This window comes from Tachypleus tridentatus, chromosome 9 (genome assembly GCF_004210375.1).
Source record: "Tachypleus tridentatus isolate NWPU-2018 chromosome 9, ASM421037v1, whole genome shotgun sequence".
In the NCBI taxonomy this organism is placed as follows: domain Eukaryota; kingdom Metazoa; phylum Arthropoda; class Merostomata; order Xiphosura; family Limulidae; genus Tachypleus; species Tachypleus tridentatus.
The window spans coordinates 166,855,930-166,878,142 of NC_134833.1; the positions used below are offsets into that span (position 1 = coordinate 166,855,930).

The following is a 22,213-nucleotide window of genomic DNA, read 5'->3' on the forward strand; positions in this document are numbered from 1 at the left end:
AATAGAGCTGTGATTAGTATATGTAGATATTCACCAGGCATCCAACACAATTCATATATAACCACGTTATTCAATTTAGAAATGCTGGTTAGTTTCTCATATACTAATCATAGTTTCAAAAATAATTTTACAAGGACTTTAAAATTTTTAAATTGGAGGTGGTCCATTTGGATAGCGTAGCATTGGGTCCAAAGATCGTGCAAAATTATTTGTCAGAACACAGCTAAAATCATCTTCTGAAACAGGCAGAAGACTAGCTACTCCTAGCAGGAGCAACATTAGTGCTTGAAATGGTAGGGATGCCCTCACCACTCGAGCCACATATTGGTAGTAACGATTCACTGTAGTTGGCTGTTCTTCTATTTCGTCCTCCCTGTAAACAACATTAATATTATTTCTGATAGTCTTAACAACGTGATACTGTTTATATATCTATGTTACTTGCCCTCAGTTAAGTTGAGTGTATGTGGCAACAATTATGCAGAGTCTGTTACATTTCAAATTAATGATGTATCATACAATGCCTATCACATTTCCAGGTGACATATTATGCAATGTCTGTTACATTTCAAGGTAATGATGTGTTATGTAGTGTCTGCTACATTTCAAGGTAATGGTGTGTTATGCAATGTCTGTTACATTTCAAGGTAATGATGTATTATGTAGCGTCTGTTACATTTCAAGGTAATGATGTATTATGTAGCGTCTGTTACATTTCAAGGTAATAAATGATGTGTTATGCAATGTCTGTTACATTTCAAGGTAATGATGTGTTATGTAGTGTCTGTTACATTTCAAGGTAATAAATGATGTGTTATGCAATGTCTGCTACATTTCAAGGTAATGGTGTGTTATGCAATGTCTGTTACATTTCAAGGTAATGATGTATTATGTAGTGTCTGTTACATTTCAAGGTAATAAATGATGTGTTATGCAATGTCTGTTACATTTCAAGGTAATGATGTATTATGTAGTGTCTGTTACATTTCAAGGTAATAAATGATGTGTTATGCAATGTCTGTTACATTTCAAGGTAATGATGTGTTATGCAATGCTTGTTATGCAATGTCTGTTACATTTCAAGGTGCCCCTCGCTAGTACAGCGGTATGTCTCCGGATTTACAACGCTAAAATCAGGGTTCGGTTCCCCTCGGTGGGCTGAGCAGGTAGCCCTTTGTGGCTTTGCTATACAAAAAACACATTTCAAGGTAATGATGTATTATGTAGTATCTGTAGTGTATTATGTAGGTTTATTTTAGTGAACTTATAATGAACAGGCACTTTTGTTTTATGTTCCTGAGAGTGAATGAAGAAAGTATTAGAGAACTGATAGTGAAGTAAGTATGTTTACTTTAGATAGTTTACACTGAATTAACAATGTTTATTTAAAAAGAAATGATACTTAACTAGACAAGGCTACGTTAGAGAACTGATAGTGAAGTAAGTATGTTTACTTTAGACAGTTTACACTGAATTAACAATGTTTATTTAAAAAGAAATGATACTTAACTAGACAAGGCTACGTTAGAGAACTGATAGTGAAGTAAGTATGTTTACTTTAGACAGTTTACACTGAATTAACAATGTTTATTTAAAAAGAAATGATACTTAACTAGACAAGGCTACGTTAGAGAACTGATAGTGAAGTAAGTATGTTTACTTTGGACAGTTTACACTGAATTAACAATGTTTATTTAAAAAGAAATGATACTTAACTGGACAAGGTTACTTTAGAGAACTGATAGTGAAGTAACCAAAGTTACATTAGAAAACTGATAGTGAAGGAACCAAAGTTACATCAGAGAACTGATAGTGAAGTGACCATAAGAGAACTGACACTAAAACAGTCGAGGTAACATGAAGGTTCTGATATAGAAGTGACCAACGTTACACTAGACAACTGACAGTGAAGTAACCTAAGTTACATTAAGAGAAGTGATATAGAAGTAACCAACATAACTCTAGACAAGTGATAAAATAACTGTAATTTTAAAATACCTGTTTATTCAACTTTTTAATGACATACATCACTTCAAAGCAGTTAACTTGTCTAATATATACTATAATATAAATTGTTAGTCTCGCGTGTGTTACTTGAAGTTAGGTGCAGAGTAACAGAACATTATATATTAAAATCAATTTATTTTATGGACATTGTGCAATGTGTAACAGTTATTTTTTAATAAATAACACAAAAAATGCAAAATACAACACATACACTTCTTTATCAGCATCCCATAAGCTGGCCCCTTCAACTATAGCACCTCCAGTGGTAGGCTATGAAAACAAATAAACATAAACGTTTGTTTTGTGCATAACTCACTAACGTCTCAAACAATGCAGGCAAGATGGTTTACTACTTGTTTCTTGTTAGACATACACCCTCACCAGTTTAAACTTGAAACAAAAAGACTTAAAGGTAGCTGTGTGTTCAGTAACTAGCCAAAAGAAAGGACTTTATAAATCAAATTTAGTTTAACAGTGAAAACTGAGTAAACCATCTTTTCAATAGTTACTGAAAGCAGTGCACTGAAAAAATGCATTAAAACCCAGAATTTTAAATAACTCCAGAAAAATCATGCAACATAAAGATAGCCAAACATAGAAGCAAAGTGGTTAACACGTGAAATATATATGGTGCAAGTTTTCCATACAAAGAAATAAATAAAGTAATCAATGTTGCAGGAACTATTAATAAGTGAAATTATTTCAATACAAATGTGCTTTAAAACTATCAACCATAAAGACTGTAGAAATGCTGACATTGGTAACAGAGCTAGTAATCACAACACATCTGAGGTGAAAGAATGAACAAGAATGTTGCACGTTAATACAAAAATGGTGTCAAATGTTAAAGTGTACAAAAACATGACTTGTGTAATATATATATTTAACTGTCTTACCTAAAGTCACTTATTCTTATGTATAAAAACATGACTTGTGTAATATTTATATTTAACTGTCTTATCTAAAGTCACTTATCCTTGTATATAAAAACACAACTTGTGTAATATTTATATTTAACTGTCTTATCTAAAGTCACTTATCCTTGTATATAAAAACATGACTTGTGTAATATTTATATATAACTGTCTTATCTAAAGTCACTTATCCTTGTATATAAAAATATGGCTTGTGTAATATTTATATTTGACTGTGTTATCTAAAGTCACTTATCCTTATGCTTGGTATCTCCAAAACTTACAATCTCTTCATCTTGAATACTTCTCAAAAGATCCACATGGATATCACACATGTGTTGTAGGTTAGCAAATCTTTCTGAGGTTTCTCCAACCTGGTGAATTAAGCCTTGGTTTTCATAGGTGACACTGGCTGTAAAAAGCTGTTCTTCACCTCTTGGAGTGAAAGGTTCTGAAGATAATATCAGTGCAGAATGCTGCAGTTCTTGTAGAATGTGTTCCGATATTTTACTTCTTGTTTGATTTCCTACAAATGGTTTTACTAGATTCATACACACATCACTTGTAGACAAAGATATTCAATACTATGCAGAAGTGTAATAGAAGATTTTTAAAATGGTGAAGTTAAGACACAATTAACCTTTGTAAAGATAAAACTGGTTAAAATAGGATAGAAAAATATCTAAAAATAACATTTTGAAGCTGTTAAATTGGCATCATTGGCTGATGAAACCAAGTTAACAGAGGTAAAACTTTGTTTTGTTGGATATTTTTTCTATCCTATTTTATCTGTTTTTTATTAAACATTCTTGGGTGTAAGATATCTCTTACATCTATATTTGTACTTAACATTTTGAGTTAATCTGTCCAAATTTTACTGTTGTTCTTGGATAAAGAATCTGGAGTCACACTTCATCTGTTAGTATGACATACAGTACTAATGAATCAAGGTGTTAGATGCTGAGCCAAAGGTTAAAAACCAGATCCAGAAAATACACTTTTCAGAGAAGGAGGCCTGAAAGATGGAAACTTGGAAAAGTGTGCCACAGAAGTTGGTTGGTTGATTTAGTGTTTTATGGGACAAAGCAGCTAGGCTATCTGTGCCAAACATTCAGTAAAAAAGATAAAAGTATAGTAAATGTAGTAAAATTTATAAAAGGAAATGAAGGTAAAACAAAACAGCACTTAAAAACATAAACAGCATAAAACCAATGTTGACATCTAGTCTACAATGTTAAGAGAAGTTATAAAGGACTTTCTATAGCAAAATGGTAATGATCATAACCTACCAGGTAGACTAACAGGTAAGTACAAGAACCACCAGCAGTCACCTGAAGTTGGCCTTTCCAGTCCTGGTTCAGAGTTATGTGTCCTCATGGACATTGTCAAAAAATAATAAAAGTTTTAAAAGACATAAAATTTTAATTATTATAACAGCAGCGTCAATTGCCTGAAGTTGGCCTTTCCAGTCCTGGTGTTGAGTTATTTAATGTTACAGCCATTTTCTAATTTCAAATCGAATTAGAGAGACTGTGATTCTTAAAAGGGAATCACATTAAAAAGGTTTACTGAATAAATTAAAAACTTAAATGACATTTGTATTGATTAATGACCTTTAAAAACTAAAACTTTATCAAGGTGGACATTGTGACCATCACCAATAACACTGTCCAATGTTACAGATAAACCTTGGGACCGAACATTTTTAAAATGGTGCCGACGTTGAGAGTCATAATGATAGCAAGAAAGTAAAATGTGGCTTATTGTGATCTGAATGTCACACAAACTACACACTGATGCATCAGTTACAGATAAAAGAAAACAATGAGTAAAAAAACTGTCACCAATGCATAGTCTAGTTAAAACAACTTCCTCTTTCCGATCCTTACAGAAGCAAGATGGCCAAAGTCCAATATAGGGTTTTATTTGGAAAAGCTTGCTTTCACGTTTCTCACTCCAAGTCAACTGCCAGCTGGCACAGAGCTGAGCCTTGAATACAGGGCCATAGTTCATGTATGGAACAGGCACAGCGGTGATAGTACCAGAGCAGATAGATTTAACTGCCGTGTCTGCACACTCATTCCTGTGAATACCAACGCTGGTATCCAGAAAAACTGGATAGAAGTAGATGTTAAAGAAATGTGGCCAGTCGGTTTTGAATATCGGCAAAAACAGGGTGTGAACTAACATGAAACAATTTCAGGGCCAGTTGAGAACTAATCAAGTCAGACATACAGGATGGTAGGAAGCAATCAGTGTTTTGATGTCATCCAGATTAGAACGTAAACCTCAACAGTTCCATTGTATCAAAGTGGCCATTTTTAAAGACGTGTAGGCAAATTGGCTGGAGAACCCTTCTGTTTACGACCACATCGCTTTTCCTTACTGTCCTTATGTGGGGGAGGTTTATTGACCTCCCTGGATCCTGTTCTAGATCGATAGGGAAGGTCTTTGTTGTTGGAATGGGAATCCAGTGACTGAGGATGCGAACAAATGATTGTTTGCATCTTGGGGTGGGAGAAGAAGATGTATCCAAAGAAATGCCTGTACCCAGAACCAAAGGAAGTGGATCTTGGTGTTTATTGGAATGTATGGAAGGGACAGATATGGATGTAGAAGTTGATTCATCAACTTTTTTAACCATGGAAGTTAAAAGGCTTTTCATTTGTATTGAGAACAATTCTTTTGGAGGCACAGAGAGATCTGTCTCCACTCCCACTCTAATTGTGGAACAAAGTGCAGCAGCATATGTCCAAGATGGAGTGGCGGGCAGCAACTTCCGAGCCTCAGGATAAGTAATGTTATGAATCATTTTCAAACACTGCATCTCTTTTTCTTCCAACCATTTAGGGTAAGAACAAAAGTAGGATGGGTGAGAGCCATTGCAACTGACACAATGTGGGTCTGCTTCACACTCATCACAGGCATCATGGTCCTTGCCACCACAATGAGCATATGTCAAGGAACCATGGCATGACGTCTTTGAGTGACCAAACCGCTGACACTGGAAACATCAGAGAAGGTTTGAAACGTATGGCCATACCCTGCAATTAAGATAACCTGCTTTGATGGTGGCAGGTTCACGTGGTGATGTAAATGTCAGAAAGAGGATATCAGTCTGCCATGTAACTCCATCTTTACAAGTGGAGATACGCCTCACTGTAGAAATTCCTTGGGTGGAAAAACCAACAAGAATTTCAGACTCGGGGATGTTCTTCAAACCCCTCTCAACAGTAACTCCTTGTGATGAACTCAAAGTAGTATGAGGTGTAACTTCAACAGGTATATACCAATTGCCTTTGAATTCAAGAGGAGTTCACTGTGTTGGGATGTGGATGTTTCAACCAATATGTCTCCAGATCGAAGCTTCTTTACTGACTTTGGAGAGTCAGCAAGTCCCTCCAGTCCCTTCTGAATAAAAAAGGTGGACATTTGCCCTAAAGATTTCTCTGAGAGAGAACATAGGATAAGAAAATGAGGTACAACTGGTGGTACAGATGTTGAAGATTGCTGATCAGAATCTTCAAGATGTGGTCGTTTACCTATTGACTGTTTTTCACTATTTTATTTAAATTTGTATTTGAAGGATCCATAGGAAAAAAGAAAATATCAGTGCCCACTTACCCCACCCACCATGGAGCTCTACGAGGGGATGCACTACAATGTCAAGCAAGGACACTGCAGCAACGCCAGGGTTTCGTGAGCACTATACCCAAACAACAGCATCAGATACAATGTCCACAACACCTGCTGAAAACTTCCAACACTGGTACTTAGTTGACCCTAGTCTAAGTGGACAAGGCAATTGATCCAAGGGGGTCCACCCCAAGGCTATCCATCTACAAGAATTCAAGGCCAATGTGGTGTGTTAGGGTTGGACCCCTCAACCACCAGGATCCTCGTCTCCCCTTCATGGGTTGCCACTCACAGCAAACACGTGGGTGAATGTTAAGATCCCAGAGGAGGTAAACGGAAAGAACAGAACCTTCCCTGAGAGGTCCCCTCACCATGTACAGGAATCCACACTGAGGGGCCACAGAAGTACCAGTTTAGTTGTCTTTTTCTGCATCCAGACAATACAAATGACTGATTACCTGGACATCAGAGTCTGATGTTGGTAAACAATGTGTGCACTTCTTTTAACAATATGTATAACACTAAAGGCAAAGAAAAGTTCACAAAAGTCTTAATTTAGTATAAAAAATAAATACGTTCTATACTGCCAGCTTTTCTGGTTGTTACCTGTTCCAACTCTAGAAGCATTTTATTGTCGACTAAAGATCAAACCAGTGAAAACTGTATCATACAATCTATGCCAACTTTGTGGTCTGATATTCTTAGGTTAAGTAGTTCAGACCCACAATTACTGAAGAATCCCTGTGTGATGTATTCAGTAACAAATACAAAGAAATAGAAAAATACTTGAATTACAAGAAATTGTGTTTCAGCAAAAAGTAAGCTGAGCAAACAACAGATGGCCAGTATGAAAGAATATACAGATAGGGTTAACTATCAGACATGTATCCAGTGTAACGTTAAGATGAAGTGTCATCACCTAAACAGCCAGCCAATAAGAAACAATATATAGATAGAGTTAACTATCAGATATGTATCTGGTGTAAAGTTAAGATGAAGTGTCATCACCTAGACAGCCAGCCAATAAGAAACAACATACAGATAGAGTTAACTATCAGACATGTATCTGGTGTAAAGTTAAGATGAAGTTTCATCACCTAGACAGCCAGTCAATAAGAAACAATATACAGATAGAATTAACTATCAGACATGTATCCAGTGTAAAGTTAAGATGAAGTTTCATCACCTAGACAGCCAGCCAATAAGAAACAATATACAGATAGAATTAGCTGTCAGACATGTATCTGGTGTAAAGTTAAGATGAAGTGTCATCACCTAGGTTGGTAGACAGCCAGCCAATAAGAAACAATATATAGATAGGGTTAACTATCAGACATGTATCCAGTGTAAAGTTAAGATGAAGTGTCATCACTTACTAAGTTAGGTTGGTATCGTTTGATGTAACAAATACTTGAAAACTGAAAAAAAATGTTCAAACAACATAACACTTTTATGGGAAGGTGTGAATTTTTAGAAGGTTATTGTATCTCAGGTTCAGGTCAAAACTGTGGGTAAAGAAACAAATTTTGGCATCAAAAAACACTTTAGCAGTTCAATAGTTAATACCTGTCAAAGTAACTTCCACAAATGTCATTTTATGTAATTCGGGAGCAGAGGAACATTACTTTAGAGCAGCTGACACATCTCACATCCTTAGCATTACATTGATTATATTATTCACAAAAATTACCAAAAGTTTATTGTAGTTGATTGAAATGATATCTTTGTCTCTTGTCCTCTCATCTAGTTTCATTTCAGAAAGCTGCTTTTCAGTTTCCCTTAACCATGCGAGGAGTTCACTGTTTTTATTAAGTCCAGCTTCTTGTATTTCACTGAAATGCTGCAATGCTATTAGGCAAACATTTTCCCAATGAGAATGGAGAGACTGCAAGAGAAAAGAAATTCTGTGCATGGATATCTAATTTTTATTAAATAATCATGAATATAGTTTTTATATAACAATCCTAGTCTTTTCAAGAAAAGTTAACAAATAACACACGTGGCTATAACACAGATAAGTAAAAACACTTACAAAATCCTGAATTTTAAAAGACTATCTGCAAACTGTAGTTATTACATTTTAATGTCTACCTCAAGTCGGTCTCCGAGTTTTTTCTGTTTCTCCTCAGTTCCAGATGACACAAGTTTTTGTTCCTTTGTTTTCCAGGATGAAAGTATTCCTGTGTGGTAGTTTAGGTCTTCCTGGAAATCCTGAAGAACAATGAAGTTTTCACATTTAACAAACAGGCAAGTGAACAAAAAAAAAAGTAATTATATATGTAGTGAAATTTTAATAAAAATAAATCACAGAAAAGATAATACTGATGCAAATTTTACATTTCTGTTTAACAACTGATTGGTTTCATAAACAACAAGTTTCTGTTTAACAATTAACTAGTTTTATAAACGAAAAGTTTCATATAACATCCAACTGGTTTCATAAACAATTAATCTCTGTTTAACAAGTAACTAACTGGTCTCCTCATTGAACAACAAATGTTCAATAAAATGTGTCAGACCTTTAAACGATATCCCTACCTTTAAGTTAAGTGTCATTGGTACTAAATCCATGGAACCTTCTGTCATTGTTTTCCAGGAATGTTGCTGACTTCCTGCCTGCTCTAACCATTGTTCCAGAAGTGTTAAATCAGACAAAAACTGTTGCTTTTCCTGCTGTTGTTGATGGTCTTTACTGACATAAAGTGTTTGCAAGGTTTGCCATCTCTGGATTTCTTCTGAAATAAGTTATTAAAATCTATTAAGTTTACATGATACATCTACCTTGACATTGCTGAAACTATTGTATTATTTAAACGTGAACATACTTGACATATATACTAAAACCTCAACTAAAACATATCATTACACATAAATAAACAGAAACTAGTGTATAATTTAAATGTGAACACACTTGACGTATATACTAAAACCTCAATTAAAACATATCATTACACATAAATAAACAGAAACCAGAGTATTATTTAAATGTGAAAACACTTGACGTACATACTAAAACCTCAACTAAAACATATCATTACACATAAATAAACAGAAACTAGTGTATGATTTAAATGTGAACACACTTGACGTACATACTAAAACCTCAACTAAAACATATCATTACACATAAATAAACAGAAACTAGTGTATGATTTCAATGTGAACACACTTGACGTACATACTAAAACCTCAACTAAAACATATCATTACACATAAATAAACAGAAACTAGTGTATGATTTCAATGTGAACACACTTGACGTACATACTAAAACCTTAACTAAAACATATAATTACACATAAATAAACAGAAACTAGTGTATGATTTCAATGTGAACACACTTGACGTACATACTAAAACCTCAACTAAAACATATCATTACACATAAATAAACAGAAACCAGAGTATTATTTAAATGCGAACACACTTGACATATATACTAAAACATATCATTACACATAAATAAACAGAAACTAGTGTATGATTTCAATGTGAACACACTTGACGTACATACTAAAACCTTAACTAAAACATATAATTACACATAAATAAACAGAAACTAGTGTATGATTTCAATGTGAACACACTTGACGTACATACTAAAACCTCAACTAAAACATATAATTACACATAAATAAACAGAAACTAGTGTATGATTTCAATGTGAACACACTTGACGTAGATACTAAAACCTCAACTAAAACATATCATTACACATAAATAAACAGAAACTAGTGTATGATTTCAATGTGAACACACTTGACGTACATACTAAAACCTTAACTAAAACATACCATTACACATAAATAAACAGAAACTAGTGTATGATTTCAATGTGAACACACTTGACATATATACTAAAACATATCATTACACATAAATAAACAGAAACTAGTGTATGATTTCAATGTGAACACACTTGACGTACATACTAAAACCTTAACTAAAACATATCATTACACATAAATAAACAGAAACTAGTGTATGATTTCAATGTGAACACACTTGACCTACATACTAAAACCTCAACTGAAACATATCATTACACATAAATAAACAGAAACTAGTGTATGATTTAAATGTTAGACGATTGACATGAGATGTGAACGTCGTCGACAAAGAGCCCTTTTGCAAAAGTACGAGGGAGTTGTTCAGTGATGGCATTAATCTTTATACTGAAAAGTGTGACACGCAAAGTACAGCCCTGAGGTACTCCTAGTTCCTATAGAAAAGAACAGGAAAGTGTTGAACCCATATGAACTTGGAATCTCTGTCCATTGTGAGATTTTTAATAAAAATGAGTAAATGACCACGTAACCCATATACATGGAGGTCTCACAAAATGCCATACCTCCATATATTGATACAAGATGTCATTTGAGAAAGGCTTCTCTGACTGACATTTCAAGTCGAATCAGGTGGTCCCTGATGGATCACTGTCATCGGTGAGAGGAAGTTGTTTGATTTGAGGAACCAAAAAGACAAGCATTAATCATCCTCTCTAATGTCTTACAGAGAAAGTTTAACAAAGGAAATGGATGGTAGTTTGAAGGAATCTTGGGATCCTTCCCAGACGTAGAGAAAGGTAGGATAATAGCCTGGTGCCAGGCATCAGGTAAAACAGTCTCTTGCCTGATCTGGCTGAAACAATCAGAAGAATGGCAAGAGAAGCAGGAGATAGATGGTACAGCATTTCATAGTGTACATCATCAGGTCTGAACAATGTACTGCTAGACCGATGAAGGGCCAATTTGAGTTCCACCAGTGTAAAGGGATGATTATAGTCACAGAGACAATCAGCTCGAAAGGAAAGAGGTGATCACTCTACCTGAGTCTTGATTGCTAAGAAGGTGGAGGAAAAAGCAGAAGTGCTAGATACCCAACAAAAGTTTTCACCTAGAGTATCAGCAATGCTCCGAGTATCTGTCACAGGGAGACAGAATTATATTGCCTACTGAACATTCGAATCTTGTCCCATACAACTTTGGTACTGATGGTAGAAGATATGCTGGTTGTGAATTTAATCCAAGATTCCTTCTGGCTTTGACGTCTTACCCACTGAGCATGTGCACAGGCCTACTGGAAAGGGATGCAGTTTGAGAATGTGGAATATCTACAGAAAGTATCCCAGGACTGTTTTTGAGCCTTCCATGCCATGCTGCAGGCAAGATTCTACTGTGGATGAGAATATAGTAGAAAACATGTCGAGGTTTTAGGAATACATTGAGCAGCTGCTCAGTCAGTTACTACTGCCACGCAGTCATCTATTGATGGCTTACAGAAGGTGTCAGGATCATGTTCTACAAGAGTAGTGAAAGAGTGCAAATTTCCGTGATCCAGCTTCCACCAGGGCATACGGGTCGGGTGGCATCGACCATGGCTAGTCTCACTCAAAATTATAAGATAATGATCACTGCCTCATGGATTATTGTCAACCCTCCATGAAAAATGGGAGAATAATGAAGGGGAGCAAACTGAGAGATCAATAGCAGTAAAGGACTGACTAGTTGCATGAAAATAAGTAGAAGAACCAGTATTGAAAAGAAAAAGGTTGTGATCAGAGAGAATATGCTCTATGGAGCGACCCCTCCTATCAATACCAGCACTTCTACAGAGGAGATGATGTCCATTAAAGACCCCAGGATTGAAAAGGGAGAAGGTCTGATTGATCATATGTCTCTCCAAGCGACAGGTAGAGAGAACAAACAGTTATGATACAACCCAAGGAAACATGGATGGCTATGGGCTCCAAGGGTGTGTTGAGTGGCAAAGACAAGGTGGGCACATGCTGATCAACTAACAGTGCCACCCCTCTATACACTCACCCATCTCCCAGCCTGTCATTTCTGTACAAAGGAAACCAGCGATAGGTGACTGTATTGACAGGTTTCAGAAATGTTTCCTGTAAGGAAAGGCATACAGGATGGTAGAAAGCAATCAGTATCTTGATGTCATCCAGATTAGAACGTAAACTTTGACAGTTCCATTGTATCAAGGTGGTCATTTTATTTACATGTACGCTAATGGGTGGAGAACCCTTTGATCCTGTCCTGGGTTGATTGGGTGGGTCTTTGCTGTTGGAAGGGGATTCCAGCGACTGAGGACGTGAACAAATGATCGTTTTGCATCTTGGAGTGGGAGAAGAAGAGGAAATGCCCAGAACCAAAGGAAGGGGATCTTTGGATTTGTTGGAATGTATGTTAGGGACAGAAATTCGTGTTGAAGTTAATTCATCAACTTTTTTAACCATGGAAGTCAAAAGACTTTTCATTTGTTTTGAGAACAATTCTTTTGGAGGCACCGAGAGAACTGTCTGCACTCCCACTGTAGTTGTGAAGCGGTGCCGTTTCATAAGTCCGAGATGAAGTAGTGGACAGCAACTTTCAAGCCTCAGAATAAGTTATGTTATGAATCATTTTCAAATGATGCACCTCTTTTTCTTCCAACCATTTAGGGCAAGAACAAAAGTAGGACAGGTGAGAGCTATTGCAATTGATGCAATGAGGGTCCGTTTCACACTAGTGGGCATCATGGTCCTTGCCACTGCAACAAGCACGAATCAAGGAGCCACGACATGACGTCATCAAGTGACTGAACCACTGACACTAGAAACATCAGAGAGGGTTTAGAATGTATGGCTGTACCCTGCAATTAAGATAACCTGCCATAATAGTGGAAGGTGGACATGGTGATGTAAATGTCAGAACAAGGATACTGGTCAGTATCGTAATTTCATCTTTGTGAGTGGAGATACAACTCACTGCAGAAACTCCTTGAGTGGAGAAATCAGCGAGAATCTCCGACTCAGGAATATTCTTCAAATCCCTCCCAACAATAACTACCCATGATAAATTCAAAGTAGCATGAGGTGTAACCTCAATAGGTATGTCCCCAATTGCCTTTGAATGCAAGAGGAGTTTACTGTGTTCTGAGTGAAAAGGAAGACATTAGCCCTAAAGGTTTGTCTGAAAGAGAATGTAGGATAAGAAAATGAGGTACAACAGGTGTTATAGATGTTGAAGATTGCTGCTCAGAATCTTCAAGATGTGGTCGTTTACCTACAGACTGTTTTTCACTATTTTATTTAAGCTTTTATTTGAGGGATCCATAATAAAAAAAAGGAAATTTCAGTCCCCACTGACACCACCCACCATGAAACCCTATGAAGGGTTGCACTACAATGTCAAACAAGGACACTGCAGCAATGCCAGGGTTTCATGAGCAATATACCCAAATAACAGAATCAGATACAATGTCCACAACATCGGCTGAGAACATCCAACACTAGTACTTCGTTGACCCTAGCCCAAGTGGACCAGCCAGTTGACCCAAGAGGGGCCACCTCAAGGCTGCCTGTCTGCAGGAATTCAAGGCCAAAGTGGTATGTTAGGATTGGACCCCTCAACCACCAGGATCCTTTCCTCCCCTTCATGAGTCACCATGCACAGCAAACACATGGATGGATGTTTAGATCCCAGAGGAGGTAAACTGAAAGAACAGAACCTTCCCTAGGAGGTCCCCTCACCACATACAGGAATCCACACCAATGGGTTTTAGTTGTTATTCCGACATTAGTTGAATGTATTCTGCCTTTCTGGAGATCAAAGAAGATATCTGGATTATTGCAGATGGAAATTTCTTGGGATTGTTGGAGCTTGTAGCTCAGATTGACTCATTTTTATCAGGCCATATCTCAAAATATGGAAATGTTGGCAAACATAATCCATCATACTTATTCAAGACACTGAGACAAACTCATTGGTCTAACAAGTGACAAAGTTTGTTCAGCTATTGTAGATGAAATAAGTACTGCTGGGCACTATAATTTATCTGTTGACTCTACACCCGATCTTTCACATATTGATTAACTGAGTATTATTCTAAGATTTTTGACCCCACAGATGAAAAACCAGTTATAACATTCCTTAATTTAACAAGACACAGTGGTGAAGAAATGGAAAATCAAGAACTGCATTATCTGTGCCAAGTTTACAAAATAAATTTCCCAAAGTGCAGAAGTCGACCCTATGACAATGCTGCCAACATGTCAGGATATTATAACAAAATGCAAAAGTAGATTTTAAAACAAAACAAATATGCCATATTCGTACCATGTGCTGAACACTCTCTCAAACTTGGTGGCCACAGTGCTGTCGATTGTTGTCCAGCAACAGTGAGTTTTTTCTCCAAAGTCCAGTTACTTTGTACATACTTCTCTGCCCCAATAGGTACTTCTTGAAACATATTTGAGCAATGATTGTGTGTTGAAATCTCTTTCTGATACTCACTGGGAGGCACATTCAGTGGCAACAGGTGTGATCGTGGAGTCCTACTCAAAGATTTTGGATGCATTAGAAAGTATGGCTGAAACCAACTGCAAAAGGGAGAAACTATACAAGAGGCAGAAAATAAGATGCCAAAAGTACAGTTTATTTTCATGTTGACCATTCTCACTGAGATGCCAAAACTACAGTTTATATTCATGTTGACCATTCTCACTAAGATGCCAGAACTACAGTTTGTATTCATGTTGACCATTCTCACTAAGATGTCAGAACTACAGTTTGTATTTATGTTGACCATTCTCACTAAGATGCCAGAACTACAGTTTGTATTCATGTTGACCATTCTCACTGAGATGCCAGAACTACAGTTTGTATTCATGTTGACCATTCTCACTGAGATGCCAGAACTACAGTTTGTATTCATGTTGACCATTCTCACTAAGATTCCAGAACTACAGTTTGTATTCATGTTGACCATTCTCACTGAGATGCCAGAACTACAGTTTGTATTCATGTTGACCATTCTCACTAAGATGCCAGAACTACAGTTTGTATTCATGTTGACCATTTTCACAGCACAAGTGAAGTTATCCAAGAAAAGAAATTGGATTTCAAAGCATGTGCAGACCTCTATCAATCATTAGCAGACCACTTACACATTTTATGGAATGATTTTGAAAGATTTGAGGACATATCAAAATATATCTTGCATGATACTGAAGCAAACATCAGTATCTACTGACTACGCTATAACTGATGCAATTTAAGTTCATGTAAAGAGGAGAGATAAAGTGTACAGATAAATATCCAGCAGGTTTTATTTTATAAACAATTTATCTGATAAACACAAGGTTCCCAAATGTTAGTTCATTTATACTCTGTTGATTTGAACATGAATCTCTGTGGAGAACTACAACAGTTCCACTGTTTATCATTTAATGAAACAGGAGAAGCACAGTTACAATCATCTGCATGACACCACAGTTATACAACGTGTAAGCATGACACCACAGTGATACAACGTGTAAGTATGACACCACAGTGATACAACGTGTAAGTATGACACCACAGTGATACAACGTGTAAGTATGACACCACAGTTATACAACGTGTAAGTATGACACCACAGTGATACAACGTGTAAGTATGACACCACAGTGATACAACGTGTAAGTATGACACCACAGTGATAAAACGTGTAAGTATGACACCACAGTGATACAACGTGTATACATGACACCACAGTGATACAACGTGTAAGTATGACACCACAGTGATACAACGTGTATACATGACACCACAGTGATACAACGTGTATACATGACACCACAGTGATACAACGTGTATACATGACACCACAGTGATACGTGTATACATGACACCAGTGATACAACGTGTATACATGACACCACAGCAATACAATGTGTATGCATGACACCAGTGATACAACGTGTATGCATGACACCAGTGATACAACGTGTATGCATGACACCGGTGATACAACGTGTATGCATGACACCGGTGATACAACGTGTATGCATGACACCGGTGATACAACGTGTATGCATGACACCGGTGATACAACGTGTATGCATGACACCGGTGATACAACGTGTATGCATGACACCGGTGATACAACGTGTATGCATGACACCAGTGACACGTGTATCCGTGACACCACAGCAATACAATGTGTATACGTGACACCACAGCAATACAATGTGTATACGTGACACCACAGCAATACAATGTGTACACGTGACACCACAGCAATACAATGTGTACACGTGACACCACAGCAATACAATGTGTATATGTGACACCACAGCAATACAACGTGTATACGTGACACCACAGTGATACAATGTGTATACGCGACACCACAGTGATACAACGTGTATATGTGACATTCCAGCGATACGTGTATACGTGACATTCCAGCGATACGTGTATACGTGCCATACCAGTGATACAACATGTATACATGACATCCTAGTTATACAACATGTATACATGACACCCCAGCAATACAACATTTATACATGACACCCCAGCAATACGACATGTATACATGACATCCCAGTTATACAACATGTACACATGACATCCCAGCGATACGTGTATACATGACACCCCAGCAATACGTGTATACATGACACCCCAGTGATACAACATGTATACATGACACCCCAGTGTGTATTTACAAATGTACACTATGTATTTGTCTAAGGTTGATGATTACAATGTGTATACATGACACCCCAGTGATACAACGTGTATACATGACACCACAGTGACACGTGTATACATGACACCACAGCAATACAATGTGTATACGTGACACCACAGCAATACAATGTGTACACGTGACACCACAGCAATACAATGTGTATATGTGACACCACAGCAATACAACGTGTATACGTGACACCACAGTGATACAATGTGTATACGTGACACCACAGTGATACAACGTGTATATGTGACATTCCAGCGATGCGGTATATGCGGACATTCCAGCGATACGTGTATATGTGCCATACCAGTGATACAACATGTATACATGACATCCTAGTTATACAACATGTATACATGACATCCTAGTTATACAACATGTATACATGACATCCTAGTTATACAACATGTATACATGACACCCCAGCAATACAACATGTATACATGACACCCCAGCAATACAACATGTATACATGACATCCCAGTTATACAACATGTACACATGACATCCCAGCGATACGTGTATACATGACACCCCAGCAGTACGTGTATACATGACACCCCAGTGATACATGTATACATGACACCCCAGTGATACAACATGTATACATGACACCCCAGTAATACAACATGTATACATGACACCCCAGTGTGTATTTACAAATGTACACTATGTATTTGTGTAAGGTTGATGATTACAATGTGTATACATGACACCCCAGTGATACAACGTGTATACATGACACCCCAGTGTGTATTTACAAATGTACACTATGTATTTGTCTAAGGTTGATGATTACAATGTGTATACATGACACCCCAGTGATATAACGTGTATACATGACACCCCAGTGTGTATTTACAAATGTACACTATGTATTTGTCTAAGGTTGATGATTACAATGTGTATACATGACACCCCAGTGTGTATTTACAAATGTACACTATGTATTTGTCTAAGGTTGATGATTTCCAACTGCCTCACAGGATGCTCTTTTTCTTAGTGGAAAAGAATAAAAACCCCAGAAAACAACAAAGTGTCAAGACAAACTTGTTTCACTTTCCATACTGTGTATAGAAACAGATGTGCTTTGTTGGCTCAGCAATCGATTAAATTATCCATGATTTTGCAATCAGAAAATCTAGAAAGAAGCTACTTCAATTTCAGATTAAATCTAAGTTTTTTTTGTTTCATTTCAAAAGATAAAAATTTATTTGATGGTTTAGTATTGTTTTAAATTTAAATTACATATATATATGTGGTACTATAATGTTTTTAGTGCTTAGGGCCTATACAGGTCTTAATCTGGTGCTACAATTATATGACATTGTGAATTAACTTTGGTATGATTCTGTATTTTACTCGTCAGAATTAAACTGAGTTTTCGTGAGATTGTGGCTTACCTTTAGCACAGTGTTGCATTTCACTGGTTAGATTGTACAGTAATGGATTATCCTCTGCTTGTTCTGTCAGGTAAATTAAAACGTCAATGCTTGATCGGCAAGCAGCAATCAGTCTGGACTGTAATAAATTAATGTTTTTACTTTGGTGTCTGACACAAGTCCAATTAAATAGGAATTTTGTAAAAGATTACAGCCTTGAATGGAATATATAATATTTCACAATTTTTCAAAGAGTTGATAAATGGTAGTAAAAGCATGGGTCTTTAAAATCTACAATTTGAAATGCTTTCAATATTCCTTACTTAAAAGAAACAATGGAGCAAAACATTAATCTTTAAGAGAACTAGAATAATAAGACTCATTTGATTTCTGCCAATATCATAGAGTTGTTTATGTTAACACAGAGTAGCTTAACAGTTCATCAGGAGTTCCATATTTATGAATATTTCTGTTACGCAAATCACAATTTTCCTAAAATCATATTTACATTTATTCAGTGGCTATGTATTCAAATCTTCTGATATATGAAACCTTCAAATAAATACTTACATCAACTTGAGGCTTAATTTCAGTTCCTAAGTTCTCGGACGTCTCACTGTATATTGCATGTTCAGCTTCAGTTAGTCTTTCTCTAACTTCAGTAAGAGCACTTTCTAATTCAAGCTGATATTCACTGTTTGAATTAACTCCCTCTGGTGGTGTCAAACGTTTGTTGACCACTGTACAACAAATAGATAAATAATAAAATATTGTTTTCATCTAATTACTGAATTAGTTTACAGATAAAAGAAGTATTATATACATCTAACTAAAAATAACTGTTCATTAAAAGTAATGTTTAGTGATAAAAACTAACAAGATAACGTATATTGAATTACTTAATAAAAAAACACTTATTAAGCCTCAAGTTTTATAGTACTTTTTTGAGAGAAAAAAAAACTCATTTAAAATAATAAAAAGTGTATGTCAGTGTTAAGTTACTTAAGAGCCAAAATGAAACATTAAACTAACACAAAACAGAAAACTAGAAACCTTAACATTTATCATTCTTAAGGCTAGACAGTTAGTACTTCTAACCACACTAGTAACATTGGTAACTGAGAATAACATCAGTTTTATTAAGATATTAATCAGATGTTGTTACTTACGTGAACCCGATATATCAAGGTCTTCAAGGGATGACTGAAGTAAACCTTCTGACCTTTCTGTTTTATCAACAGAACACTAAGAAAACACAAAAATACACTTCATAAACTCATGATAACACAAACATCCAAAACATGACAACATATCAAAATTTTATACCAGTGATACAGTAACATACTGAGGTATTATACCAGTGATAACATACTGAGGTATTATACCAGTGATACAGTAACATACTGAGGTATTATACCAGTGATTTAGTAACATACTGAGGTCTTATACCAGTGATTTAGTAACATACAGAGGTCTTATACCAGTGATTTAGTAACATACTGAGGTCTTATACTACTGATATAGTAATATATAGAGATCTAATACCAATGATTTAGTAACAGACTGAGGTTTTATAGCAGTGATATAGTAACATACAGAGGTATTATTCAAGTAATGTAAGTGAACATTCAAAACATGCCTACATTGAAGTTTTATAGTCTGTTTTAAAATTTTGAAAAAAAGTTGTTTGCATTAGAGAAGTAGACAAACTTATATTTACTTTGTTTGTAAAGAGCATCAAAACAATTGTAGTAGACAAACTTATATTTACTTTGTTTGTAAAGAGCATCAAAACAATTGTGAAACTCCTGACTTCAAGTGAGTAATTTCTGACACGAACTAAAACAGAATTACTGAAGTACTTCATAATGAGGACTAAGCTAGTTACCTCTAATTCAGACGTTTGGATATGTTGTAACTTTAAGTTATAATTTTGGACTCTCTTCTGTAGACTTCTCCAATACTGCATCACATCCTGGAACTCTATTTCTGCTTTGTTTGCATCAGACCCTTCACTTCTCATCTGAATGTAAACTGTCATGTTTTCCAAATGTGCAAGGTCCTCCTCATGGTCTTGGAATGCTTTAATATACTCCTAGACGACATAGACATAAATTTTAACTGTACATTTTTTATTCAATATTTTATCATTAGATTTAGTGTATTAGAGACTTTGAAAATGTTGCAATAGATATGGAGGTAACAGTTAACTCTTTTGGCAGGGGCTCAATTCCTGGGATCTTCCTTGTAACCAATTTATATATTTACAGTTCTTGTGCTATAACTCTTACATTAGTAAGCGTACTTTCACTAAATTTTTCAAATTATCAGTAAATATTATAAAGTTTTCATATGCAAAATATCAGTTTTTCATTTGGCCTTAAAGTTTTTAAGTAATGTTTTTCTCATGCCTTTTTATTTTCACATGTTGACTATCCATCACGAAAAGTAATTTTCATTCTAAGATTAAAAATACTTTTATGCAAAAGAAGAAATTCAAATTTCACATTTAAAATGCTTATAGTATCCTGACAGTTATTAAACATTTTAAACAAAAACTTTATATATTTTCTGTTATTTTCACTACGAAATATATGTATGGGTTCAGTCAATTTAACCGATCTCGTAACCATCATAAAATATTGGAACATAAATATACATTATGCCACTTTTGTTCTAGAATGACAACAAATTATATCATGAAATCACAAATGTTTAGACTAAATAGTTTAAATCTTGTAACATTAATATTTATATACTTATTATTTTAATAATATTGACCTTTCAGCCATGCCTGCTACAGAAGTTACAATGTGCACTCATGTTACTGTGTCCAGTAATATAAAACTGACCTTTAGTTTTTACACAGTGACCTACCTTAGCTGTGTTACAGTAGACTAGTACTTTTTAAATATAGTCACATTTCAGTTATAATAGAGTATATATCTATATCCATTATTACTACTTACAAACAAGTTCTTAAAACATAGAACAGTAAATAAAATAAATCACACAACTATTTAGTCTAGTTACAAACTTTATATTCAATTGATGGTTATCATAGCTTGCTAAGCCTTAAGATTGATTGATTGATTGATTGATTTAGTGTTTTATGGCACAAAGCAGCGAGGCTATCTGCGCCAGACATTCGGTAAAAATGTAAAAAAATAAATAAATAAATAAATAAATAAATGTAGTAATAGACATAAATGGAACTGAAGGTAAAACAAAAAAGTATAAAACCAATGTTGACACCTAGTCTACAATGTTAAGATAAAAGGTAGAGCATAAAAAGTTGTAAGGTATTTACTCTAGCAAAAAGGTAATGATCATAACCCGCCAGGAAGACTAACAGGTAAGTTCAGGAACCACCATCAATCCCCTGAAGTTAGCCTTTCCAGTCCTGGTTCTGGGTTATGTGTCATAGCAGCTATTATCAAAATGTAAAAGAAAGTAAAAGTTTTAAAAGACACTCCATAAAATCGTAATAATGAGTAGCCAAATGTCCAGTAAAAAGATAAAAGTCAAGTAAATGGAGTAAAATTTGTAGAAGTAATTGAAGATAAAAGCAAAACGGCAATTAAGACAGAAAATGGCGTAAAAACCAATGTTGACATCCAGTCAACAAAGTTGTAAAGAACTACCTGTAGCAGAATGGTAATGATCGTAACCCGCCAGGAAGACTAACAGGTAAGTATAAAAACCACCGTCAGTCACCTGAAGTTGGTCTTTCCAGTCCTGGTTCCGGGTTAT

At 35.6% G+C, this 22,213-nt stretch overlaps 1 protein-coding gene across 2 annotated transcripts in view; it reads right to left on the reverse strand.

Annotated features, from left to right (window-relative positions):
• Window positions 1-234: 234 nt before the first annotated feature.
• The window catches only part of LOC143226904 (nesprin-1-like), a 41,024-nt gene continuing 19,045 nt past the window's right edge, over window positions 235-22,213 (reverse strand). For both annotated transcript variants that reach the window (XM_076458445.1, XM_076458444.1), the window contains 9 exons: window positions 20,349-20,555; window positions 19,630-19,705; window positions 19,031-19,200; window positions 18,482-18,599; window positions 9,096-9,292; window positions 8,649-8,768; window positions 8,248-8,442; window positions 3,206-3,447; window positions 235-373 (listed from right to left, as the gene is read on the reverse strand). In XM_076458445.1, the coding sequence (XP_076314560.1) occupies window positions 3,385-3,447; window positions 8,248-8,442; window positions 8,649-8,768; window positions 9,096-9,292; window positions 18,482-18,599; window positions 19,031-19,200; window positions 19,630-19,705; window positions 20,349-20,555 (1,146 nt within the window). In that variant the 3' untranslated portion in view covers window positions 235-373; window positions 3,206-3,384. The remainder of the gene's footprint in view (window positions 374-3,205; window positions 3,448-8,247; window positions 8,443-8,648; window positions 8,769-9,095; window positions 9,293-18,481; window positions 18,600-19,030; window positions 19,201-19,629; window positions 19,706-20,348; window positions 20,556-22,213) is intronic.